The sequence below is a fragment of the Oryctolagus cuniculus genome, chromosome 10 (assembly GCF_051225735.1).
Source record: "Oryctolagus cuniculus isolate XC-2025 breed Fujian yellow rabbit chromosome 10, ASM5122573v1, whole genome shotgun sequence".
Lineage (NCBI taxonomy): Eukaryota > Metazoa > Chordata > Mammalia > Lagomorpha > Leporidae > Oryctolagus > Oryctolagus cuniculus.
In genome coordinates this window covers 8818355-8844611 of record NC_142876.1, presented here as the reverse complement: position 1 = coordinate 8844611, position 26257 = coordinate 8818355, and the positions used below count along the sequence as shown (strand labels likewise).

Below are 26257 nucleotides of genomic sequence, written 5' to 3'. Positions count from 1 at the left end.
TGAAATTGTTACTGCTCAATTTGGTCTGTTAAAGGACCAAATATACTACTTTTATGATCTCCAATAAATGTAAGCCAGCTGTCTTGCTAAAACCCTTGCTTTTGACAGAGACGAAATAATCCAAAAACTAAGAGGATAAACTAAAAAGAAATGGCATGATCATCATATTCTAGCTTCTGTCATTTTCCATGTATCATCTATCAACTGGCTTTAAGCAAAGCAAATCTCTTAAACCTTTTACAATCCTTTAAAATGTCTTGAAATCATAATAAATTAATTTTAGAACTTGAGTCCTAAATTTTGATTGGTGGAATTATTTTAGGGGCTATCTACTTTATGATATGTAGGAGAGACTAAGAACATACCTTCTGAATGACTCCTTTGCAGTCATGAGACAAGGCCAGGTTTGAAAGAAACATGAAAACCATCTGCTGAACTGTGGTGTTCTCGAGAGGCACCTGGGAAGCCAGCTTTAGGATGCACAGCATCAGAGAGCTGCTGGGGGCTCCTCTGTGTGCAGCCTGAACAGGGTGCTGTCCGTAACTTGACCAACAGAGAGAGCTGCAACCTTCAAAAGTAACAGCGCATGACAACCTTTTTCCAGTGTCACCATTCAGTTTAAAAATACCAAGCGGTAAAGCATATCTGTCTATCAAAATGACCTGGTCATTAACCTGTGAACCGCCAATTAACCCTGAAGGCTAACGTTGATGTCTACATTCATTCAACCTAATACATTCACTGTGCTCATGGAGGGCCTAATTTGTGGGGAGCAACTCGGACTAGACTAAGTTACTGGAATTAAGACTTATTCTATGCATCTGCTCTCCCACAATATGGCGCTGGGAGAGAAGAAAACAGCTTCTGCACAGCTGCCTCCAGTTCAGCCAATAAACTGTGGGACTTGCTCCTGATTGGAGGAGAGCAGCGTACTCGGCGTGTGGGCAGCCGAGTTGGGATTGGCAGAAGAGGATTATAAAGGAGGAGAGAGACGGCATGCACCAGGAACATCTAAGGGGAACATCTAAGGGGAACACCTGTGCAGCCCCCGAGAGAGCCGGCCGGCGGTGTGCCGCTCCCCCGCGGAAGTGGGGGATGTGGCAGGGGGAACCACCCTTCCACGGAGGTGGAAGGGTCGGCAGCCAACCCGGGAAGAACCAGCAGCAAACCCGGGGAGGGCCGAGCAGACGAAAGAACAACGCAGGGTCCTGTGTCGTTCCTCCATGAAGAGGGGGAGTGACATAATTAACTCAACAGAACATTTTTAAGACATCAGGTTTCTTTCTTTCAAAGTAATAAGCATAAGAGATTTTTGATAGTTTCTAATGCCATATAAAGGCCTCCACAGCAGTTAAGATATGGAAGGTAACATGGTCTAATGACTTCATTTTGTAGAAGAAACTGAGGAACCTACCATCCCTGAGATACAGGGAGCAGTACAAATACTGCTTTCCACACCAGGTAGACAGAGCTCAGAAAGCCAGTGAGTCACTCAAGGTCACACAGCTCACAAGCACAGGACCCAGCAGACACATCTACTGCCCATCCAGAGTCTAGTGTTTCTTCAATAAATTAGGTAACCACATGAGATTTATTCAGGGAGAAAAATAATCATAGAAGAATTAGAAATGTAATTTGAAAAAAAAAGAAATTTATTTTATTTACTGTTCAATCAGTAAGACTATATTGTAACATAAACTTAAGGCATAATTCACTTGTAAAGTTCACATAAGGAGGTCAGCTTAAGTATAATTAGAATAGAAACCAATATAATATGCAAAATAAACTCAAAGATAAGTAAACAAATAAAACATAGTGATCTTTCTTGTATTCATAACTTTATAGCAGTATCGAAATACCAAAGTTTCCATTAACTGTTACACAAAACTGACATTAAATGATGCAGTTTTGTTTAGAATCAGATAGGAAAATAAAATGTCTTTGTCAATTTTATATAACCTAACCATTTCTAATATTCACAATGATTTTCAGTATGAAAACAACACAAATTAGTTTCAAAAGACTTGTATTAAAGTGTATATTTCCCTTGCTTAATTCTTAATGACCAATTCCTTGTTCCTCCTAACTCCCCTATCTCTGAATAACAGACAGAACTCAGTAAAGGAGGACAAGGCACAGACAGATGCCACTGGCTCCTTCTCATCTCCCTTTAGTGCTGATTTCTCTTCTTTGATCAGCTCCAACAGGTGATGTACTCCAGAGCTTAGAAATGAGGCTCTCCCTCTGTGTCTAGGTATTCTCTCTAGATAAACTCAAAGAGCCCCATGGCTTCCAGTTAAATGCAATCTCTTCGGACAGTGACTCCCAAGGTAGGCAGCCTTCAAAACGGCTCCAGTGGCCTTGCCTCAGACCTTTCCCTCCCTGAGCCAGGCCTGGTCTGTGTGACCGGAAGACAAGAGTGCGGTGTGTCCCTCCTGCACTGGATGACAGCAGACTATAGCCCAATCACTCAAGAACTTGCCTGCAGGGAAGCCAGCCTCCACAGTGCAAGGGAGCCTGTGGAGAGGCCTAGTTGGCAAGGAACTGAGGCTGTCAACAGCCATCCTTTACCCACCCCCACCCCCCAAAACAGGCAATGCACAGCCCAGTCAACACCTTAACTGAAACCTGTGAGAGAATCAGAGTATGAACCACTCAGCTAAGCTGCCTCAGACTGGTGAGTCACAGAAACTATCAGACAATTCGATGGCTGTAGTTTACAGGTGCTTAGTTTTAAGTACTTTGCCATTCAGCAATAGATAACTAATAAAACTCCCAACACTTTTATCTTCATTTTACCTCTCTGCTGAATTCAACTCGAACTTGGTATTTTCATTTTAATGAACAGACACCTCATATTTAACATGACCAAACTGAACTCGTGGGTTCTTCTTTTCCACATCAAATCTTCCCATATATTCAAGCCAGTTTCTCCCTATTTCCTATCTAGTGACTCTCCCATGTCAAGAAACACAGACTATTTGTCTGCTCTTATAATACCTAGAATAAAGTTCACCTGTGATCAACATATGCTCAGCATCCAAAAGAAACACTTCACAACAGCCATTAGTTTTTCTAATCCACATTAACAGCACTATGTAAAATCAAGATTTCAGTTTATCATTAAAAGAAAATACTGGATTATCTTACCATTTGGAAAATTTGCAGTATAGACACAAAGTAGCTGCAAGGCAATTTGTATCAGTGAATCATCCATCAAAAGCCAAGGCCAGAGAGAGTGCAAGACAGGGACAAGGTGAGCACCGAGAGCTGCTTCCTGTAGCGGAAGGAAAAAGTGACAGATTAGTGTGAAGATATGAAAATATAAAACTGAAATCAGATCCACATAGAGTTGTCACCAAAATAAAGGAAAACTGAATTTATCTTTGTTCTGATTGGTGTGAGAGGCACCAAGGTTCTGCAGATGGACTACTGCCTCAGGTTCAGCAGGCTTGTGGCGAGGAAATCTCAGGAAATCCCTTGAACACGAGGGGACTAGGACATGCCGCTTATGTGAGAAACGTAGAAAATTAATGCTGTCGTGTATAAACAAAGCAGGAGAGTGAGAGCTCACAATACGAATACACACTCTGATAAATGCTCTGCTACAGTCAAGCAATGGCAACTTGTGGTTAAGTAAAATCCTTATCAGCTCTGAGTAATCCTCTCTCACCCTGTTTCACCTCCTTCCTGCGCATCAAAAGTAAATTAGTTTGTCAATAATTTAAAAATAGTAAAATTCAGTTTAAATGTTATGTTAAATAAATAAATTCTTAACTCTTATCACAGATTAGTTACTACCAGGGCAACATATAGATAAAATACTTGAGTCCAGCAATATCTTTTTTTAAATAATTTTTATGAGCCGGCGCCGTGGCTCAATAGGCTAATCCTCCACCTTGCGGCGCCGGCACACCGGGTTCTAGTCCCGGTCGGGGCGCCGGATTCTGTCCCGGTTGCCCCTCTTCCAGGCCAGCTCTCTGCTATGGCCAGGGAGTGCAGTGGAGGATGGCCCAGGTGCTTGGGCCCTGCACCCCATGGGAGACCAGGAAAAGCACCTGGCTCCTGGCTCCTGCCAGGATCAGCGCGGTGCGCCGGCTGCAGCGGCGGCCATTGGAGGGTGAACCAACGGCAAAGGAAGACCTTTCTCTCTCTGTCTCTCTCTCTCACTGTCCACTCTGCCTGTCAAAAAAAAAAAAAAAAAAAATAATTTTTATGTAATTAATATTAACAGATTTAGGAGCATGGTGATACTTTGAAGTGGCCAAGGCAACTTCCACTGTCTGACAAGGTCACAGCAGGATGTCTGCCTCCACAGGGCTTGAGAACTACAAGCTGCGGTCCTCTTGTTGGTTTTAGATTTATTGATATAAGAAAGCCAGAGTTTCCTGGTGATCTCGCGGCTGATCTCTATATTCTTGGAAATCTGCGAGAAACGAGCTCTGCTCAAAATGACCTCACTGACGGTTGAGCTGTTTGATGGACTAGATCCTCCTAGAGTAATTCAACCCCTTCTGATGCTTCAGTTATCTACAATAAAAGCCTAGCGGGAACTCCAAACTGTAGGGTGTATGAAATGCAGTTAGACCTGATTTAGGGACAAGAGGATCCTTGGCACTCTTCAGTCTCCTGCCATAATCCACTTAGAGCATGTCTTATCATAGACTAATGACCTGTAAATACCTTAGTTTGTGTGGCTTGGTGGAAAGAACATAAAGTAATTACCAAAATCAGGGAGCGAGTCTTAAATGAGCTACTAAAACTAAATAGTAATGAAGGGTTATGGAAAGGACATGTGTAATGAATGGGTTTGTTTGAGCAGGGTGTTAATGGTTACTAGTAAAATTAAAAAAAGGTAGATGTTCCAATCTTAGTAATCAATTGTTACAAGTAGTTGTTCTGATTCTTTGCAAAATAACCACTGCGTTTTTTGTAATGGGTTATTGTATAATTTAGAATAATTTTGTGTCTCTGTTCTATTGTATCTCAAATATTAAGTAAATCTTTAAAATCAAAGAAATTGTTACATGGCTATGGAAATCAGGATTAGGTAGGAGTTACACATAACATAAGATCAGTGGTTTAAAGTGGATGGGAAACAGACTTTGTTATTGTAAGGAAGAATCATTAACTGTTAGGATCACTAGTGAGCAGACATTTGCAGAATTTATGAGAACAGTAAAGAATGTGTAAAATGAACAGTGGATGTACCTTAGGGTATAGATATAAAGTCTGGTGCTCCCTCATCGGAGCCATGCCATCAGCCTTGCTGTGTGTCTCTCCTCGCCACATGGATGCCTCCCAACCTTCGGGAACTCCTGGACCTGCTGGAGCTGGCCTCCAGCAATACTTTCCACCCTCCCTCTTCCTCCTTATTCTCTCTTTTAATTTTTTACAGTGATATACTTTTTTTTTTTTTTGACAGGCAGAGTGGACAGTGAGAGAGAGAGAGAGACAGATAGAAAGATCTTCCTTTGCCGTTGGTTCACCCTCCAATGGCTGCGGCGGCCGGCGCGCTTCGGCCGGCGCACTGCGCTGATCCGATGGCAGGAGCCAGGAGCCAGGTGCTTTTCCTGGTCTCCCATGGGGTGCAGGGCCCAAGTACCTGGGCCATACTCCACTGCACTCCCTGGCCACAGCAGAGAGCTGGCCTGGAAGAGGGGCAACCGGGACAGAATCCGGCGCCCCGACCGGGACTAGAACCCGGTGTGCCGACGCCGCTAGGCGGAGGATTAGCCTAGTGAGCCCCGGCGCCGGCCACAGTGATATACTTTCAATTCATCTTAACCCTCTACTAAATAAAGAATGCAACAAAAAGAAAAAAAAAAAAAACCTGTTCCACAACAGTAGAAAAAAGGAATGTAAACAATAATCAGTTCTCAAAATGTCCATTTTGCAAATATATACTTTTTTTGTACTCTATTGGTGACCACAGATCAGGGAAAACATATGGTATTTGACTTTTGGAGAATGGCTCACTTCACTAAGTATAACTGTCTCCAGACAGGATTTCATTCATGTTTATGGTTGAGTGGTATTTCACATTGCATAAATAATCATATTTTCTTTATCCAGTCATAAGTTGATGGACATCTAGGTTGAATCCATATCTTAGCTATTGTGAATTGAGCTGCAATAAACATAGGAGTATAAATAACTCTTTCATATGCTGATTTCATTTCCTTTGGGCAAATTCCTAGAAGTTGGATGGCTGTGTCATATAGTAGATCTATTTTCAACTTTCTGAGGAATCCCCATATTATCATCCACAATGGCTGTACTAGTTTGCATTCCCACCCACAGTGGGTTATGGAACCTCTCCCCACACATTCTCACTTGTATTTATTGTTTGTAGATTTCTGTATGAGAACCATTCTAACTGGAATGATGTGATTTTTATTTCTCTGAAGGCTAGTGATCTTGAGCATGTTTTCATGTGTTTGGTGGACATTTAAACTTCATCCTCTGAAAAATGCCTGTTCATATCCTTTGTCCACTTCTTAACTGGATTGTTTGCTTTGTTGTTGTTAAGTTTCTTGACCTCTTCATAGATTCTGGGTATCAATCCATTGTCGGTTTCATGGTTTGTAAATATTTTCTCCCACTCTGCTGGTTGCCTCTTCACTTTGTTCAGTGTTTCCTTTGCAATGCTGAAGCTTCTTAACTTGATGCAATCACATTTGTCTGTTTTGCTTTTGCTGCCTGTGCTTCTGGCATCTTTTACCTATGCTAATGTCTTGCAGAATTTCCCCAATGTTTTGCTCTAGTAATTTGATAGTATCAGGTTGTATATTAGATTATAGATCCACTTCGAGTTGATTTTTGTATAAAGTGTAGCTAAGGGTCTGGTTTCATATTTCTGCATGTGGAGATCTAATTTTCCCAGCACCTTTTTGTTGAAGAGACTGTATTTTTTCCAGGGATTTATTTTAGCCTGTCAAAAGTAAGTTGGTTGTAGATGCATAGATTGATTTCTGTTATTCTACTGGTCTACATGTCTATGTTTTTTTGCTGGTACCAGCCTCTTTTGATTATAACTGCCTGGTAGCATGTCTTGAAATCTGGTATTTTGATGCCTCTGCTTTGTTTTGGTTGTTTAAGATTGCTTTAGCTATTTACAGGGCTCTTGTGTTTCCATATGAATTTTAGCATAATTTTTTCTAGATCTAAGAATCTCATTGATATTTTAATTGGGATCACATTTAATCTGTAAATTGCTGTGAGTAGTATGGACATCTTGATGATATTAATTCTTCCAACCCATGCACATGGAAGACTCTTCTACTTTTATTTTTTCTCTTCTACTTCCTTCTTCCATGTTTTGTAATTTTCATTGCAGAGCTCTTTCATCTCCTTGGTTAAATTTATTCCAAGGTATTTAAACATTTTTTTGTAGCTATTGTAAATGGGACTGATCTTACAAGTTCTTTTTTAGACATGGCATTGTCTGCATGTATACAAAGGCTATTGATTCTTACGTGTTGATTTTGTATCCTGTCACTTTACCAAACTCTCCAATGAATTCCGATAGTCCCTTGGTGGAGTCTTTGGTTTCTCTAATTTTAACATCATGTCATCTGCAAACAGGGATAATTTGAGTTCCTCCTTTCCAATTTGTATCCCCTTGATTTCTTTTTCTTGCCTAATAGCTCTGCCTGGAACTTCCAGGACTATATTGAACAGTAATGGTTGAAGTGTACATCCTTGTCTGGCTCCAGATCTTAGTGGAAATGCTTCCAACTCTTCCCCATTGAATATGATGTTGGCTGTGAGTTTCTCAGATATTGCCTTAAATGTGCTAAGGAATATTCCTTCTACTCAATTTGCTTAAGGTTTTTTTCATGAAAGGATACTGTATTTTATCAAATGCTCTCTCTGCATCTATTGAAATAATCATATGGTTTCTAGTCTTTAATCTGTTAATGTGATGTATCATATTTATTGATTTATTTATGGTGAACCATCCCTACATACCATGTATAAATCCCACTTGGTCTGAGTGAATGGTATTTCTGATATATTGTTGGATTTGATTAGTTGGTATTTTGTTGAGGATTTTTACACCTATGTTCATCAGGGATATTGGTCCTTAGTTCTCTTCCTTTGTTGTATTTTTTCCTGGTTTTGGAATTAAGGTGATACTGACCTCATAGAGGGAGTCTAGGAGGATTCCCTCCCTTTCAATTGTTTTGAATAGTTTGAGCAGAACTGGAATTAATTCTCGTCTGGTATAATTCATCAGTGAAGCCATCTGGTCCTGGGCTTTTCTGTTAGGAGGGTTGTCAGGAGGGAGCAATATCTTTTTTAATGAACAGGACTTACTGGGTTATATGCAGACCTATGCGCACACACGTGAATGCACATAAGTACACACACCTATGAAATGTAATGGGGTATCAAATGGCAGACCAGGTGGGAAGTTACTCCCAGTGTTCAGCTTTCTCCACAAGCTTTGATGCCATTCTCAGTGTTCTTTCCCAAGGTCTTTCTCATGTCACCATTCTGTGTAAACTTGGCACACACACCGCTATTTGCAGCAGATAAGCTTACATGCTATTTCATAGAGAAGAGAGCAGCAAATTACATGCAAATCCTATCTATCCTGCCCTTCTGTCCACACAATCTCTAGTTTCATCCATTCATCCTTCCTGCCTGCCCAGCAGTGAGCACATGCATTCCTCTTTTTGTCACAGATTGATACATCCTCTGTGTTCTGCATATTCCCCTTCCACCTCCTAGGGGTTCTTTATCCATGGATTATTTCTTTTCTTCCTGTTTCTTTAATAACTGCTTGCCAACTGGTTCTTTTTCCATTTGTATTTAGGCAGTTTAAATGTTGAAAAACAAACACTCTAACTTCCTTTAATGCTATGTGCTCTAAGTTATTAATGGCTTTTCATGACCAAGCTTCTAGAAAGAGCACTCTTACTGCTGTCATTTCTCCACCTTACATTTAATCTTCAACTAACTCCAATTTATCTCTGTCCTGATGATTTTATTGAGGCCACTTCAGCAAACACTCATGCACTGTGGCATTTACTACAGCTCTCTTTTTTCTTTATTTGCATGCTATTGCTCTGTACTGAATCATCTCCAAATTATGTCTTCAGCACTCTCCTTGGTTATTTTCTGCTTTCTCTGAAATAAGTATTTCCCAAAGATGGGACCTAGGCTTTCACTATACATTCTCTTGGGAAATTTCAACCACAGTCACCGCCATAGCAACATCTACATATTCCTACTATCCCCAACCTACATGACTCTTCAGAGTCCCAGATTCAAGTGTTCTGCTGACTACAAGTGTCCTCAACTAGACCTCCCTGTAGAGAGGCTGCCTAAGTGCCTCTCCAGGTGGGACACACCCCCTGAAATTAGAGGCATAGCCTGCTCAAACAGGCTGGGGCTGGGCACACCTACCCCAAAGGAATGTGCAGCATGAGCAGCAGGGGGCTAATGGACAGGAATTGGTACCTGGAGTATTTTCGGAAATTTGTAAATTTGCATGAGCTTCTAAACAGGCCTGTCTCTGAAGATTTACAACACAGCTCTAATCCCTATGTTAGTCCACCAGACCGAATTTCTTTTCCCAAATCCTGAAGTGGATGTATAACCTTGCCTATGTGCCTGCCGGCTTGTAGACTTGCTGGTACCCTCTAAATAAAAGTGGGAGCACATAGCTATCCAGTGGCGTGCTCTTAGAATGGACACTCCCATGTCCTGTCCCCTCATCTGAAAAACCCCACACGTCCCAAAGGGATCTCCACTAGTATCTGCACAACTGAGCACCTGTCTCTCAAACCTACGCTCGACTCTGCCACGTGATCTTGCACTGGGAATCACTGGATCTGGAGTCTGGAAGTCATTCCACATTTCTGTTTTCTCCTCAAGACATCGAATCTATGCTCCACTTCCTTCCCTTTCCTGCTTGCCAAGGTTAAGGTCTTTTACCCGGCCTATCACAGTCCTTTCCTTCTATCCATAAAAATGTAAACTCCATGCTTGTAACTAGTAGCCAGGTTGGCATTTCCTAAATCTCTACACGTAGATCCTGTCTGGGAAGTATTTCACAGTATTCCCTGAGTGAAGGATCATCAATGAATATTGACTGTACCAAGTCACAATGATACGATTTGGCATTATAAATTCAGTAAACACCTCTATTTTGAGAAAAAGTTCATAAAATTCATATACTGGGAATCTTAATAAAGTATATAAATAAATACTTCCATCAGATTGTTTCAAAATATAAATTGTTAGTCATGAGTCTTGTTATTTAACATAGCCTATGGAATCTGTGTTTAGCATGTTCATGTCCCAGACATATTTTTTCCAGTTTTACTACAAGTAAGGGCCAAAAGCTAAGGAATTAGAAAACAAAGAAGCTTCTATAATTTAACTTTGCTTTACTCATTTTCCACAGTACTTCCACATTAAAGAATTAATCCAGTGCTTCAAAAGTGTTGTACCAATACAGATCAAGCAAATCAAAATGATCAAAAGATTCTATCCTATGCAGTACTAACACAATAGTTTAAAATGACAGCACTCATGCTTACAGAAAAAGAAAATACCTCAATGGTTTTCAGATGGGGAGCTCTGTACCTGTCACAGGGAGTCAGCAGAACCATTCTAGGCAGCAGCTATAAATACTTTCTACTCTGAGGCAGGAAACATACTCATCTTCTCCCCTTATAGCTACAAATACCGCTACTTATGCTTCTAGAGAATAGCTCTGAAAAGGCCCCTTTAAAGAATCTACCTTATAAGGCACACATTCATTCATCCTAATTACAAAAAGACACATTTAGCAGAAGAGTACAGAATGAAGCTGAAGTCTGTGAAGGTGAAGTTTCAGTGATAAGATTAAGGTTAAACACTGATGTAGCCGAGAAATGTAAACTGTATTGAAGCATAAAGAAATCTGGAGCATCTATGTCTCTGAATTAATACTGAGCTTAAGTACCAATTGATTGTTTAATCTAAAAAAAAGAAAAGAAAATTCTAAGAGTTTTCCATTTTTTCTAATTATCTCATATAAAAATTAAACTACTTAATACCAGCACTGTTATCACAATTTTGAAAAGGAGTTCTACTTACTTTACATTCTTCATTTTGGTAAAGACAGTTTCTTAGGAGCTGCATGGTAATGCTCAATTCTTTAATAAAAGCATCCTCCTGTTTAAACAAAAAGCAGTGAAAAATGTGAACACAGCCACACAGAGCAACTGTATCCCCCTGGTGGCATAGCACAATGCAGCCATGCTCTAAGATGCCTGACCACCGTAACTGAGGGGCTGACAAACTAACAGGCTCTGAGCGGTGACCATTTCTCAAGGAGACCATCCACCACGTAGAAGCTATTTCTGTTCTATCAAGCACAGAGGAACTCAAGCTATATAATAGCCTCCATGTTTCATCTCCATAAAGTGAAGCAGTACTGACTGGTCTTCAATCATATCAGGTGTTGACTGACTTTCCCAGTGAAAGTCAGGGCCTCTGGCTAAAGAGGAAAAAGGAAAAGAGGCAAGAAAAGAAACTGACAAACACAATCAATCCCCTGCATCAATTAAATTGTTAGATAAGGCTTTGTCTTAATATCTTATCAAATGCCATGGACATAGAGTGTTGCTATAATGAATGGTCTTCCTATACACATTTACTATGTGTATGAGAGTACTTCAAAATATGGAAGATAAATTAAAAACTAAGCTTATTTTGGTGTAAAAAATTAGAAATCTATGCTTAGGTTTTTCACAATATGCATTTTCCCTGAACATTTTGAAGAACCTTCCTATGTATATATTTATACATATACACAAATTTATTTTCTGAATAATACTGTGTGGCAGATCTTACTAACTACCGTTATTATTATTATTAACCACAGCTATGATATAACTATGTTATTACAAGTTCATCTGAATATAAGTTTAATCATGAGCCCAACAGAGTCAACACCAGAAAGATATTCAAAAGTCTCATGAAGAGATAAACAGAGACTTGAGTACCAGCTCTATAACCACTCAGATACAAAGGCAAATTCTGGCTTCATCGATCACCAGTTGTGTGACTATGCTGTCGTGAGTGTTTGTTCATGAGGTAATTAATATGAAATATTTGAACACTACCTGGCATATAGTAAACATTTAATAAACTGTAGTTTTTATAGCTCTCATTCTCTCATGAGCCCATGTTTGTACTAAGAAAAAGATCTTACTTTGGAGCATAAAAAATTCATGCCACAGTATTATCTGCCCATGTAGGTATTTCCAAATATTTATGACAAATATACATCAGGAAAAATATCATTTAAAGATCTTCAAGTGAGAATTTAGAAAAATAAAAGCCAACCACCTGCTACTGTAGAAATCTCTTTAATTTTTCTTACTGTATATATCAGACATTAATTTGAAGCCTGTACCCATTTGTAGGCACAAGGGCACTGGAGATAAGTTCTCTATATACAGCCATTCCTTTACCCAGAATTTCAGAATTCACAGTTACCTTTTTTTTCAGTGCTGCTTTTCCAGGCCTCAGAGAATCTAGGTTCAGTTGTGCATGAATGTGCTTCATCTGCTCCATGCAGTTCTCTATGAGATTAGCTAAAAGACAAAGTCTGCAATTGTCAAAAGGATACTCCCTTTCCAAATAAGTGAAAACCACATATAACAGATTCTCAACAACAATAACAAAAGAACTTTATACTCCTTTCTTTATAAAGATTATTTATTTGAAAGGCATTGTGATAGAGGGGACAGTGGGGAGGTAGGGAGGTAGGGAGGCAGAGAGAGAGAGAGAGAGAGAGAGAGAGAGAGAGAATGAATCTACCATCCACTGATTCAGTCCTCCAAATGGCTGCAATGGCTGGTCCAGGAAGAAAACAGGAGCCCAGAACTCCATCCAGGTCTCCTACATGGGTGGACCCAAATACTTGGACCATCCTTCACTGCCTTCCCAGGTACATTAGCAGAGAGCTAGACAGGAGGTGGGGCAGTTGAGACTTGAACCAGTGCTCCAGTATAGAATTCCAGCATTGCAGGCCACAGATTAGCTCACTGTACCACAACGTTGAATCCAACACTTTTTATTTCTGACTTGCTTCATTTTAACGTTTTCACAGTGAAAGATTACTGAGAGTAAACAAAAAAGTGAACTGAAATGATGTTTTCAGTTCCTGGTATGATACTCCCCAAATCCAACTGACGTTTTGAGGCATGTATAATTTGTTTTAGTAGCAAATCACAATTGAAGTTAATGAATTTGATGATGCTGTTATTCCATTTTAATTGTCAGACCTGTGTTTCCTGATGTCAAGATGGGAAATTACAACACTCTAGAAAGGAAATTTATATGAAAATATAGGATCATCTGATGCTGTCATTTTTAACATCAAAACTGAGTGTTTCTTTGTCCTCAGGTATGCAGTGTATGTTTGTGGGTATTAACACTAAATTATCACAAAACTAAGTAACGTGTCACTTTATTTTCGCTGTTGTAATACGCACATAGAGTAAGTATCATTACATATTAAATAAGTAACCTGATCATAATCTGTTTTATTTTGAAAGTACTGCTTGGGCATTGGCATAGCAGTTAAGATGCTGTGGGGGATGCCTGCATCCCACATCAGAATGCAGAGTTTGAATTCTGGCTCTGTTCCTGATTCTAGCCTCCTGCTAATGCAGATCCTGCAAAGCAATGTTTGATGGCTCAAATGCTTGAGTTCCTGCTACTACATGGGAGACCTGATCTGGCTGTTGGCCATGGCCTGCTCCAGAACTGGCTTTTGTGGGCATTTGGGGAATGACCAAAGGAATGAGAAAGTGTTCATTCTCTCTCAAATAAATAAAATAAAATACATTTTAAAGAACTGATTAACACACTAGATTCTCAGAGTCACAGTAAATGCATGATAATTACTACAACACAATTCTCATGTTAATGTGATGTAAATACAAAGAGAATGGATTCAATGCTATTCACAGAAACAATTCTAGGAATATAATGATACTTCTCTTCCTTCCCTTGCTCCCCTCTCTGTTTTAGTTTTTGGGATAACATATTTTTAATTTACATTAAAATCAAAGGCTTGGGCCAGCGCCATGGCTCACTTGGTTAATCCTATGCCTGCGGCACTGGCATCCCATATGGGTGCTGGGTTCTAGTCCCGGTTGCTCCTCTTCCTGTCCAGCTCTCTGCTGTGGCCCAGGAGGGCAGCGGAGGATGGCCCAAGTGCTTGGGCCCCTGCACCCGCATGGGAGACCAGGAGGAAGCACCTGGCTCCTGGCTTTCGGATCAGCGTAGCTCCGGCCGCAGTGGCCATTTTGGGGATGAACCAATGGAAGGAAGACTTTTCTGTCTCTCTCTCTCACTAACTCTATTTAAAAAATCAAAGGCTTAATTCCCCACTAAACAAAGTTCAACAAGTAAAAAGACCCTAGTTCAGCAGGAATATAGTCAAGAGCTATAAATAATAATCACATCAAAAGATGACATTTCATTCACATACAGTACATTTTAAAATAATCACAAATCATTAAAACTATAGTAGTATATCATTCTTAACCATTGATTTGACAAAGATATAAAACAAAGTTTGATAAAACTATATTTGCAGTAATACTAACATATACAGGCATATCTTTTTTTGTTTTCTCTCTTTTTTTTTTTATTTTAGCTCCCACATATAAGAGAGAACATACACCTGTCTTTCTGTGTCTGGTTTAGTTCACTCAATATGAGGTCCTCTAGTTGCATCCATCTTGATGCAAATGGCAGGATTTCATTCTTCTTTATAGCTGAATAACATTCCATTATTACTCACACACACACATATTCTTTATCCATCCATTTAATGACAGACACCTTGGTCGAACAAATTTTAAGAAAATTTTCTATATAATGAATGTTTACTCTGTTTCCATATGGGTAAAAAAACTATTGTTCTAGTGACACTGATATTGTACCATACATTCTCTAAATTTGATTCCAAGGAAATTAAAATGAACTAAAAGCAAAACGTGAGTTGACAAAATGCCATAAAAAGTACCTGACACGCCTGTGACTCACCTTTCAAAGCATGTTCCTGTGCTCTTCTACTGACTGCCAGAAGTGACATCAGTGCATTTGCAGCAACTCTTTTTAGGACATCGTTGGAGGATTTTCCTTCATAGCACTGCAGAAATATACATCAAACTGCCTTGAAGACAAATCTAATCTGGAGCAAAACTATTGTGAACAAAAAAACTATTCTACCTAAAAGGTGTTTGCAGATTTCAACTGTCACGTGAAATGCATTAAAATTTGGTAAATCACTTGAGAATTTGATAAATCATCTAAGAATGCTCTTTCTGAAAAAACTACATAAAATAATATGAACAATATTAACAACCATTCTCAAATAGGTCTACAGAGGAAAAAGCTTTATTTCTTTATTTAGCATTAACAAATACAAGCTCATGCATTCAATCAAATTTGCCAGGCTATAAATGTAAATATGTGTAACTTATTAAAACACGTCCTTAGAAAACAGTTAGACTGGGGTCCAATTCCTACTTTCTCCTCCTGGGGATACATTCCCATCCCTCTATTCCCACTTAACATACTCCTGTATCTCAGGAGATGTGGTTCTCTCCATCTCTCATTTCTATAGTAACATGTATCTGTCATATAACCTACTCTCCTCCACACCCCCACCCCCAACTCCCACAGCAAGATCTAGGTGTAAGCATTGGGGTGCAGCAGGTTTATGCTGCTGCCTGGATTGGCCATATCCAAGATCAGAGTGCCTAGTCCAAGAGCTGGCTGCTCTGTGCTTCTGATCTAGCACACAGCAGATGATGGCCCAGGTGCCTGGGCTCCCGCCACCCACGTGGAAAACCTGGATGGAGTTCCAGGTTCCTGGCTTTAGTATGGCATAGCCCCAGCTGTTGAGGGCATTTCAGGAGTGATCAGCAGATAGAAGAGTTATCTGTCTGTCTGTCTGTCTGTCTCTCTCTCTGTCACTCTCTCAAATAAATGAATGTCTCTTTTTTTTTTTTTGACTCTTACAGAAAGCAATTTTTAATTTTGAAAATACTAGTATTCATTTGTGGGCTGGCGCTATGGCATAGCAGGTAAAGCCGCACCTGCAGTGCCAGCATCCCACATGGGCTCTGGTTCAAGTCCCAGCTGCTCCACTTCTGATTCAGGTCTCTGCTACGACCTGGGAAAACAGTAGAAGATGGCCCAAGTCCTTGGGCCCCTGCACCCATGTGGGAGACCCCAAAAAAGCTCCTGGCTCCTGGTTTTGGATCAGCATAGCTCCAGCTGTTGTAGCCAATTGAGGAGTAAACCAGCGGATGGGAGATCTCTCTCTTTCTCTGCCTCTCCTCCTCTGTTTAACTCTGACTTTCAAATAAATAAATAAATCTTTTAAAGAAAGAAAATACTAACACTCAAATATATTTCTTTTACAATGAATTTATGAGTTAGAAAAAATTTTCATTATAAAGTTTCAAACATATACAATAAGTACAGAAACTGAGTAACAAATCCATTCTAAGATTTTAAAGAAAATACTAGATATCATAGAATGTTCTATCAATATATATAACCATAATGATCATCATTCCTAACATAATTAACAATAATATTTTGGCATCAAGTAATACTGCTCCAAATTCACATTTTCTCTTTTGTGTCAAAAATGTCTTGCAGTTGGTCTACTGGAGTCAGGATAACAGGAATCCTCATGTGGCACCTGCAGCCACAGCTCCTCCGTCTAGAATGGCATCCTCTGCCCCATGGCTCCAGCAGCACTGTTTGGTTGCTGTTGTTCCTGTGTCCCTGGCTTGCTGACCAAGCCAGACCACTCCTCCTATAGAATGCCCCACATTCAACATCTGTCTGCTTGCTTCCTCAGGATGCTTCACTGTCTTCTCTCTTCTGCATTTCCACCTACTGCATCTTTTAGCTCTAAAGCCTTGACTACATTTATGTTCAATATTTGGCAGTAAGATTTCATTTAGCTATATGCACATCATTTTATAATTTCCAAGAACTCATGAATTACATAAGATTCTAGAAGCTTCTCATTTGTAATTATTAGATAAATTCAAATTCATAACTTTTTATTCTGTCAGTAATTTTCAAGATGATCTGACTTCACAATACCTTTATTGGCCAGCGCCGCAGCTCACTAGGCTAATCCTCTGCCTTGCGGCACAGGCACACCGGGTTCTAGTCCCGGTCGGGGCGCCGGATTCTGTCCCGGTTGCCCCTCTTCCAGGCCAGCTCTCTGCTGTGGCCAGGGAGTGCAGTGGAGGATGGCCCAAGTCCTTGGGCCCTGCACCCCATGGGAGACCAGGATAAGTACCTGGCTCCTGCCATCGGATCAGCGCGGTGCACCGGCTGCAGTGCGCTGGCCGTGGCGGCCATTGGAGGGTGAACCAACTGCAAAGGAAGACCTTTCTCTCTGTCTCTCTCTCACTGTCCACTCTGCCTGTCAAAAAAAAAAATAATAAAAAAATAAATAAAAATACCATTATTAACATTAAACGTAAGGCTATATAGTGTTACATAAAATATATACAGCCTGTCTAAATGCAATTCCACTCAGAATTCCTGTGGGGCCTGTGCTTGAAAATATGACAGTACAGAGGCCTGCACGGAGGCCTTTCCCTGCCACGTGATCAGGACCAGGGGCATCTTGGACACCTCCAATCAGGCAGGATCCCATTAGTCAAGAAACTATATCGTAAACACCCAGATCCAGAGATGCTTGTCAAAGATCACACTGATTGCGACCACGAAGATGGAGGCAGAAAAGGGTAGGGGCTGTAAGGTGCTGAATACACGTGGAGTGTAGCACATCCACTGCAGTTACCCAGGAGACTCCTAGCTCATTTATAACTGTACTCTCCACCATTAAAACAAAAATCTTTTTAATATACTTATTAAATTTCCATGTATTAGTAATTTCAGAAAAATCAGAAAAATAAAACGTAGTAATACATATGCAGCAATTAGTGAGGAAAAGAGGTAAAACCTCTAAGGAAACAGCTGTATGCACAGATTCCCTCTTGAATTCCCATTAAAATTACAGAAATGGAATTACTTACACACACACACACACACACACACACACACACACACACAGGTCTGGAGACTAAAAGGCAGGCATACAGGTAGCCAAAGTGCTAGCCTGAGAATGCTGACTCGTTACAGGAGGAGTGGGGAAAGCTACACTGAACGGCTGAAAGCTGAGGAAGCTTAGCACCAGGGGCTCCTGGAAGCAAGGGAGTAGGATTGTCTGGGAAGGCCAGATTCTGTGTGCTACCCACCAATTCCTGTGCAGCCAAGCCACTGCTCTTCCCAGGCTCTTGCAAAAACCTGAAGGCCTATTTTCTGGAGAAGAGAAGTTAGAAGGATTCTGAACTGACAAAGACCAGGCACATTGTGGGTTAGGGTATTCAACTGAAAACAGGAAGGATTAAAACTACAAAACACGTTGTAGTTGGGTTTCCAGCTCCAGACAAGGGATCAGAAAACTCTTCTCTAGCGAATCTAAAAGCTCCAGAAGGCAGGCCCACAACAAAACCCTCACAAGTCCCCCTCGCACAGTCTAGCTTACAACTGCCAAGCTCAACTCACATGCTCAGAGCTGTCAACTGCTTTACGTCTCCCAGTCTTAAACTGAGCTGACAACCAAGACTTATCAAGCACCTAGTGAGAAAATACACTAAAGCAGACAAAAACAGAGAGAGAACAAAGATTATGTAGACAGAAGAAAACTTAATAGAAATTACAACTCACAGAGGACCCAAAGTGGAGAGAACGTCCACTAACTATTTAAAAATATGGATTTAGAGGTGAAAGAGCAAACAAGAGGGCCCAAAACAACTGATAAAATATACATCCTGGGCAGTACATAAGAAAAACTTAGAATAGTAGAGAAAAGGGAAACAGTTTAAAAACTTCCAGGGAGAAAAATAGCAGGAATTACAGTAGCTTCAGAATGTCTACATTAACACTGAGAGTTAAAGAAGGTGATGATTTCGAAATTATGAAGTAAATGATTTCCAAACCAGAATTCTCATTAGCCAAAATATTAGTAAGGTATAATGGCAAGTGGGATAAAGACATCTGGAGTTCAATAAAATCCCTCCTGTACACCTTTGTTGTTAAAGATATTGGACAACAGACTGCACAACAATAGGAGGGCATCAAACCAAAAAGGATGATATGAGGAAAGGCAACGGAACACAGGAAGCAGACTAAACATAGCAGAGATGTCAAAAACCCAAGACCAACGTGAATAGAGATCACAAAATGACACTGGGCACCAAAAAAATTAGAAGGAATTTGGAGGGGCCGGCGCCGTGGCTCACTTGGTTATTCTTCCGCCCGTGGCGCTGGCATTCCACATGGGTGCCGGGTTCTGGGCCTGGTTGCTCTTCTTCCAGTCCAGCTCTCTGCTGTGGCCCGGGAAGGCAATGGAGGATGGCCCACGTGCTTGGACCCCTTCTCCCACATGGGAGACCAGGAGGAAGCACCTGGCTCCTGGTTTCGGATCAGTGTAGTTCCAGCCATGTGGCCATTTGGGGTTGAACCAACAGAGGGAGGATCTTTCTCTCTGTCTGTCTCTCACTGTCTAACTCTGTCAAATAAATAAATAAATAAATTTTAAAAAAAGAAGGAATTTGGAGAGATGTTTTTCCAGTAGATGAAACCATGTAAGTTCAGAATTTTGAACACACTGAGAGGGCACTGCCTACTGGCAAAGAAAATGGAGCTTACAACTGATAAGACAAAACTCAGCAAATTAAAAAGTAACAATGACTGCTAAGGAAAGCAAAAGCTGTGCAGGAAAAGAAAGTAAACATCATCTGCAACATGTGTTTTATAAATATATATACGAACAGTATTTACTTAACATATATTATTATATATAGAAAAATAAACATGTTATTTAGACACAAGGGAGAGAAACTATAAAATAATTAGCTAAATGAGGTATAAGTGGTCACTTCTGAGAGGAGGAAAAAGAGGAATATAGAAGTTCCCTACTTTGGGTAAAAGCTTCAGAATTGTTTGGTGCTCTAAAATGCATGCATGGTAAAACTGATATGAAAAGCCCCAAACCAACAACAACTAAGACTGATTAATAGGAAGTCCACATACTTCACACTAAGAAAGGCCAGGGTAAAGGATTTAACTCCTGTGTGTGTGTGTGTCCATCCGTGTGCACGTCTGACTTTCTGGAGACTGAAAAGTGGTCTGAATTTCCGAACACAGAGCACATAGATGTCATGGAACTGTGAAGAGCCTGGAGGGAGGAAGGCTAAGAATTGCAAGTGAAGAAAACTAGCTACCAGATGATGAGACAACCACCAATCAAGAGGACACAGGTAATATGTCTTCTTTCAACTGATTTAAAAAGAGAGAGGATTCAATGAAATGTTTTAAAGCTTATACTCTTTTTTTAGACCTTCCATACATATGTAATGTAAAGAACAGATTTTTTGGGGGGTAGCCAGCATTGTGGCACAGCAAGTTAAGACACTGCCTATGATTCCACCATCCCATATGATCCCGGGTTCAAGTCGGGACTGCTCTGCTTCCGACCTAGCTCCCTGCTAATGTACCTGGAGAAGCAGCGAAAGATAGTCCAAGTATCTGGGTCCCTGACCACTGACTAGGAGACCTAGGTAGAATTTCAGGCTCCTTGCTTTTGTCTGGCTCAGCCCCAGCTGTTCCCACTATTTGAGGAGTGAACCAGCAAATGGAAGATCTCTCTCTTCCTCTTCCTCTCTCTATAGTTCTCTCTCTTGAACATTCATCAACACATAGTATCTCAAATAAGTAAGCCTTTTCTTCAACAGTTACTCTTTAATTTTACCATTTGCTAAACTCAGGTACAAAACACTCACATATTTCCTAAAATATGACTTGAGAATTTGTTGTTTCTTTACATTTCTATCTTTATATTAGACTAAATATAAGGAATAAATTAATTCAATATATCAATTACACAGTCTATTACAGAGAGGTTTTCATTAGTTTCATTATCTACCTGTTTTTGAAATGAAACATACTGGGGCCGGCGCTATGGCACAGCAGGTTAAAGCCCTGGCCTAAAGCATGGGCATCCCGCCGGTTCTAGTTCCAGCTGCTCCTCTTCCGATCCAGCTCTCTCCTATGGCCTGGCAAAGCAGTAAAAGATGGCCCAGTACTTGGGCCCCTGCACCCATGTAGGAGAACTGGAAGAAGCTCCTGGCTCCTGGCTTCAGATCGGCACAGCTCTGGCCATTGTGGACATCTGGAGAGTGAACCAGTGGATGGAAGACCTCTCTCTCTGTCTCTACCTCTCTCTGTAACTCTTTCAAATAAATAAAATAAATCTTAAAAAAAAAAAAAAAAGAAACATGCTGTGTATTTCTATAAACTAAGGAAGATAAAAATCCTTTAAGTAAAACAGGTTCAATATTTTATGGACAAAAGACAGATAATAATTTCTTATAAAATATTCAAACCCTAAAACCAGCTCAAAATGAATTTATAAAATAAACTTACACATATTTATGACTTAAGTATTTATAATTTCCAAATGTATCCCTTATAAAGTAGTGCTATGAATCAGTCATTGAAAAGATACTCTGCTAAGCCATTTAAATGGAAATTCTAATGTAATAAGTGATTAGTAGGATGGAAAATTTTAGAGGTCACTGAAATTTAGTAATAAAGTAACACAATCCTCTCATTTTGCATTTCAAGAACTAAATCTCAAAAGGTTAAATGATTTGCCTAAGGTCCAACATCTAATAATATTTTTTGATACAGTCTTACACAGAATTTAAATATACCTTTAAAGACATCAATTTTAGAATAATATTTCTTCTGATAATTTAAAGACTGTAGTTTATTTTTTAAGATACAACTCTTAGCACAACTCCTAGCCTACACAGACATCTGAGTAAATAAGACACATATACTATTTATGATAATGTGTGGCTATTTAATGTATTCTAATATTTTAATTCACGTATCATCTTCCTTTAGGGAAAGAAAATACACTGCTTGCAGCTTCATAGGCTGACTGATAACTGCCCCACTTCACACTGGTATATGTTCTCTTGCAAGTGTGCCATATGTGCCACTCCTCTCTTCACTTTTTGCACTTGGAGCTAACTAACCTGTATTCATTCTACTGTATATATAAGCAAGAAGAGTCTGGTCTATTAGGAAACACAACTTAAGTAACTGTTTAATGTACCACTAACCACGTGAAATATATCTTTCGTATTTTGGAAGAAATGGAAATGAAAATGAGCTAGTCATTAGGAAAATTATGGAGATATGCTGTGGCTACAGAATACCTTATTTTCTTTGGCCAAGAAAGTAATATAAAAATATCATAAACAGTAATTCTTATAATGAATAGGATTACAAAGTATTAGATAAAAGTAAGGGCAAGGTAAATTTCACAAACTGTTATAGCATAGAGTTTTCCCTATATACACTATTAAAAGCTAGCACATGGGGCCAGTGCTGTGGCATAGCAAGTAAGGCTGCCACCTGCAGTGCCAGCATCCTATATGGGCGCTGGTTTGAGTAGTCCTGGTTCCTCCACTTCCGGTCTGGCTTTCTACTATGGCCTGGGAGAGCAGTACAAAATGGCCCAAGTCTTTGGGCCCCTGCACCAATGTGGGAGGCCTGGAAGGAGCTCCTGGCTTTGGATCGGCGCAGCTCCAGCCATTGTGGTTATCTGGGGAGTGAACCAACAAATGGAAGACCCCTCTGTCTCTCTGCCTCTCCTTCTCTCTGTGTAACTCTTTCAAATAAATAAATAAATTAAAAAAAAATGCTAGCTCATGGGGGCCAGCATTGTGGCATTGTGGGTAAAGCTCACAGCTAATGGTCTGGGAAAAGCAATGGAAGATGGCCCAATTGTTTGGACCCTGGCCACCTATGTGAGAGACCCAGAGGAAACTCCTGGCTCTTGGCTTCAGCTGGCCCAGCATTAGCTGTTGCAGCCATCTGAGGAGTGAACCAGTGGTTGAAAGATCTCTGTCTCTCTCTGTACCTCTATCAAATAAATAAATAAATACTAAAAAAATAAATAAATAAATAAATAAATACTAAAAAAAAAAAAAAAGCTAGCATATCACCATCACCTCACATGGATATTTGGATCACAGCACCACTCACAAAGGGAAAATAGATGGGAAATGAAATAGCCCTAGGTTGGCCTGGCTGGCAGTCTTCAAATTTCATAGGTTCAGCAGGCTTGGCTGCAGGAGCCACAACACTCATGAAGAACCAGGCTCCCAGAGTTATTTGGCATTCTGGCCTTGGCAAGGGAGGGCAGAGTGAAGAACCCTTCCTCACTGAGAATACCCCGTCCTGTCTTCTCTGAGGAAAGACATTTAAATTCCCTGAAGAAGAAATCATGTGGGCCGGTGCCACAGCTCACTTGGCTAATCCTCCGCCTGCAGCACCGGCACCCCGGGTTCTAGTCCCGGATGGAGCACTGAAATCTGTCCTGGTCGCTCCTCTTCCTGTCCAGCTCTCTACTGTGGCCCGGGAAGGCAATGGAGGATGGCCCAAGTGTTTGGGCCCTGCAACTGCATGGGAGACCAGGAGGAAGCACCTGGCTCCTGGCTTCGGATCGGCGCAGCACTGGCCACAGCGGCCATTTGGGGGGTGAACCAACGGAAGCAAGACCTTTCTCTCTGTCTCTCTGTCTCTCTCTCTCTCACGGTCTAACTCTATCTGTGTTTAAAAAAAAATGCTGGTTCAAGCCCCATCTGCTTCAGATCAGCTCCCTGCTAATGTGCCTGGGAAAGCAACAGATCACTCAAGTGCTTGGGTCCCTGCCACCCATGTGGGGAACTCAGTCGGAGTTCCTGGCTCCTGGTCTCAGTCTGGCCCTTCCCAGCTGTTGTGGTCCTTTGGGTTATAAACTGGTAGGTGAAAAATATTTCTCTGCCTCTTCCACTCTCTTTCTCTCTGTCACTCTACCTTTCAAATAAATACACATATAATATTGAAAAATATAGAAGTAATATTTATAAAAAAACAATGTTCAATACTAATGTAGGTAACATTTCTAGTTTTGTTTAAATTGTTAGTCAAGATAAAATATAGTTTAGTGATTTTACAAATTTCATGACTAAAATTCTTATTTCATTTTTTTGGATTGTAAAAATAAGTTTACAAGACAAAAATAGACAATGGGGTTTGGAAAGAAATTATTTGCTCACAGTGTACAAATCAAGTCCATCTTCTATATACTTCACTACTGACAAAATTATATGGCCACTCACACAAAAAAAATGTTGCTTAAGATGTATTTTCACAAAGAGATAATCTTTCAAATGTCAATTTGAATTATACCTTCATTCATAAAATATGCATATTTAGTCATGACTTGGAACACTTTTAATAAACTGCTGGATTTAGATTATTAAAATTTCAATTTTTACATCATCTTCATCAGGGAAACTGGTCAACACCAGGACATCAGACAGGAGAGGAGACAGTTCATTTATCTTTGTATATTTCTACATTTTTTTAAACAGTCATCACAAACATTAATTATTTTTTAATTCAAATGACTGAAAAAAATTTACAAGACTGAAAATCAATTCATTTAAATACTAAACAACAGTTACAGACAATTAAGAAACGACATACCTGAAGAATTACTTCATTAAATCGTTCTAGACGTTTCAGATTTTCCTGAGTTGTATCAAGAAGTGAGGTGATTGTTGGACTGGGGGATGAACTTCTTTTACCCTTATCCTGGAGATGTCGTTTTGCTTCTTCAGTTAAAAGAATAGAAAGGAACTGCAGGCCAGCAGTATATAGAGTAGGGCTTGTGAGAGACAAGTCCACACATTTGCAGAACATATCTAAATGAAAAAATAATTTCATTTTGTATGTTTGAATATTAATATTGGTTTTATGACTTTCTTATTTAAAATCAAGTAAAGCTATCAATAGGTTCAGTGTAAAAAGACTGACTCTAGTGTTTAAAAATATTAACTCATATTTAGAAAACATACTGAGCTAAGCAATCTATTTAATATTCAGTACATGCTGTTTCTTTTTTATTTGAAAGACAGGATGTGTGTGTAGGGGAGGTCTATAGACACCTATATACACAATATCTACTAATACACAAAACAGGAGGATTGCTTACATGTAAATGGGTATTAATTTTTTGGTGTCTACTGGGATACATGAAGTCTCAGGAATTTTTTTTAAGGTTTTTTTTATTTATTTGAAAGGCAGAGTTACAGAGAGAGAGAGACAGAGACAGAGACAGAGTGAGAGAGATCCTCCATCTACTGGTTTACTACCCAAATGGCTGCAATGGCTGGGACCAGGCCAGGCTGAAGCTAGGAGCCTGAACTCCAGATAGTTCTCCTACATGGGTGCAGGGGACCAAGGACTTGGCCGATCCTCTGCTGCTTTCCCAGGTGCATTAGCAAGGAGCTGGATTGGAAGTGGAGCAGCCAGGAATACAACAGCTGCATATGGGATGCCAATTCCACAGGCAAAGGCTATACCCACTATGCTACAGAGTTGGCCTCAAGAATTTGTAACTTTAAAGTTTTGATTTTAATATTAACCTTAAAAAATCTACTATATTCTTGATCATCTAGAAAAAAATCTCATGAGTATGATTATGTCTCTGTTTTCAAACAAGTTAGTGTCAGGCTAATCCTCTGCCTTGCGGCGCCGGCATACCGGGTTCTAGTCCCGGTCGGGGCGCCGGATTCTGTCCCGGTTGCCCCTCCTCCAGGCCAGCTCTCTGCTGTGGCCTGGGAGTGCAGTGGAGGATGGCCCAAGTGCTTGGGCCCTGCACCCCATGGGAGACCAGGATAAGTACCTGGCTCCTGCCATCGGATCAGCGCGGTGCGCCGGCCGCAGTGGCCACTGGAAAGTGAACCAACGGCATAGGAAGACCTTTCTCTTAGTCTCTCTTTCTCTCACTGGCCACTCTGCCTGTCAAAACAAAACAAACAAACAAACAAACAAACAAACAAAAAAAACAAGTTAGTGTCAAACAGTATTTAAGACTGACTTAGGGGGCTGGCACTGTGGTGTAGTGGGTAAAGCTGCTGGCTGTTGTTCTGGCATTCTATATAGGCGCTGGTTTGAGTCCCAGCTGCTCCACTTCCGATCCAGCTCCCTGATATGTCATGGGAAAGAAGTGGAAGATGGCCCAAGTCCTTGGGCCCCTGCACCCATGTGGGAGACCGGGAGG

At 40.3% G+C, this 26257-nt stretch overlaps 1 protein-coding gene across 8 annotated transcripts in view; it reads right to left on the bottom strand.

Moving 5' to 3' along the window:
- RTTN (rotatin) overlaps nucleotides 1-26257 on the bottom strand; it is a 245412-nt gene that overhangs the window by 24141 nt on the left and 195014 nt on the right. For 6 of the 8 annotated variants that reach the window (XR_016213881.1, XM_008261459.5, XM_089304985.1 and 3 more), the window contains 6 exons: nucleotides 24679-24896; nucleotides 15070-15175; nucleotides 12505-12602; nucleotides 11098-11175; nucleotides 3151-3277; nucleotides 366-568 (listed from right to left, as the gene is read on the bottom strand). Coding sequence is in view for 6 of the 8 variants with exons in the window: in XM_008261459.5 (XP_008259681.4) it covers nucleotides 366-568; nucleotides 3151-3277; nucleotides 11098-11175; nucleotides 12505-12602; nucleotides 15070-15175; nucleotides 24679-24896 (830 nt within the window). In the remaining 2 variants the exon portion in view is untranslated. Of the gene's footprint in view, nucleotides 1-365; nucleotides 569-1418; nucleotides 1563-3150; nucleotides 3278-11097; nucleotides 11176-12504; nucleotides 12603-15069; nucleotides 15176-24678; nucleotides 24897-26257 lie in introns of those variants that run through there. The other 2 variants (XM_089304986.1, XR_016213882.1) reach the window with 2 other exon arrangements.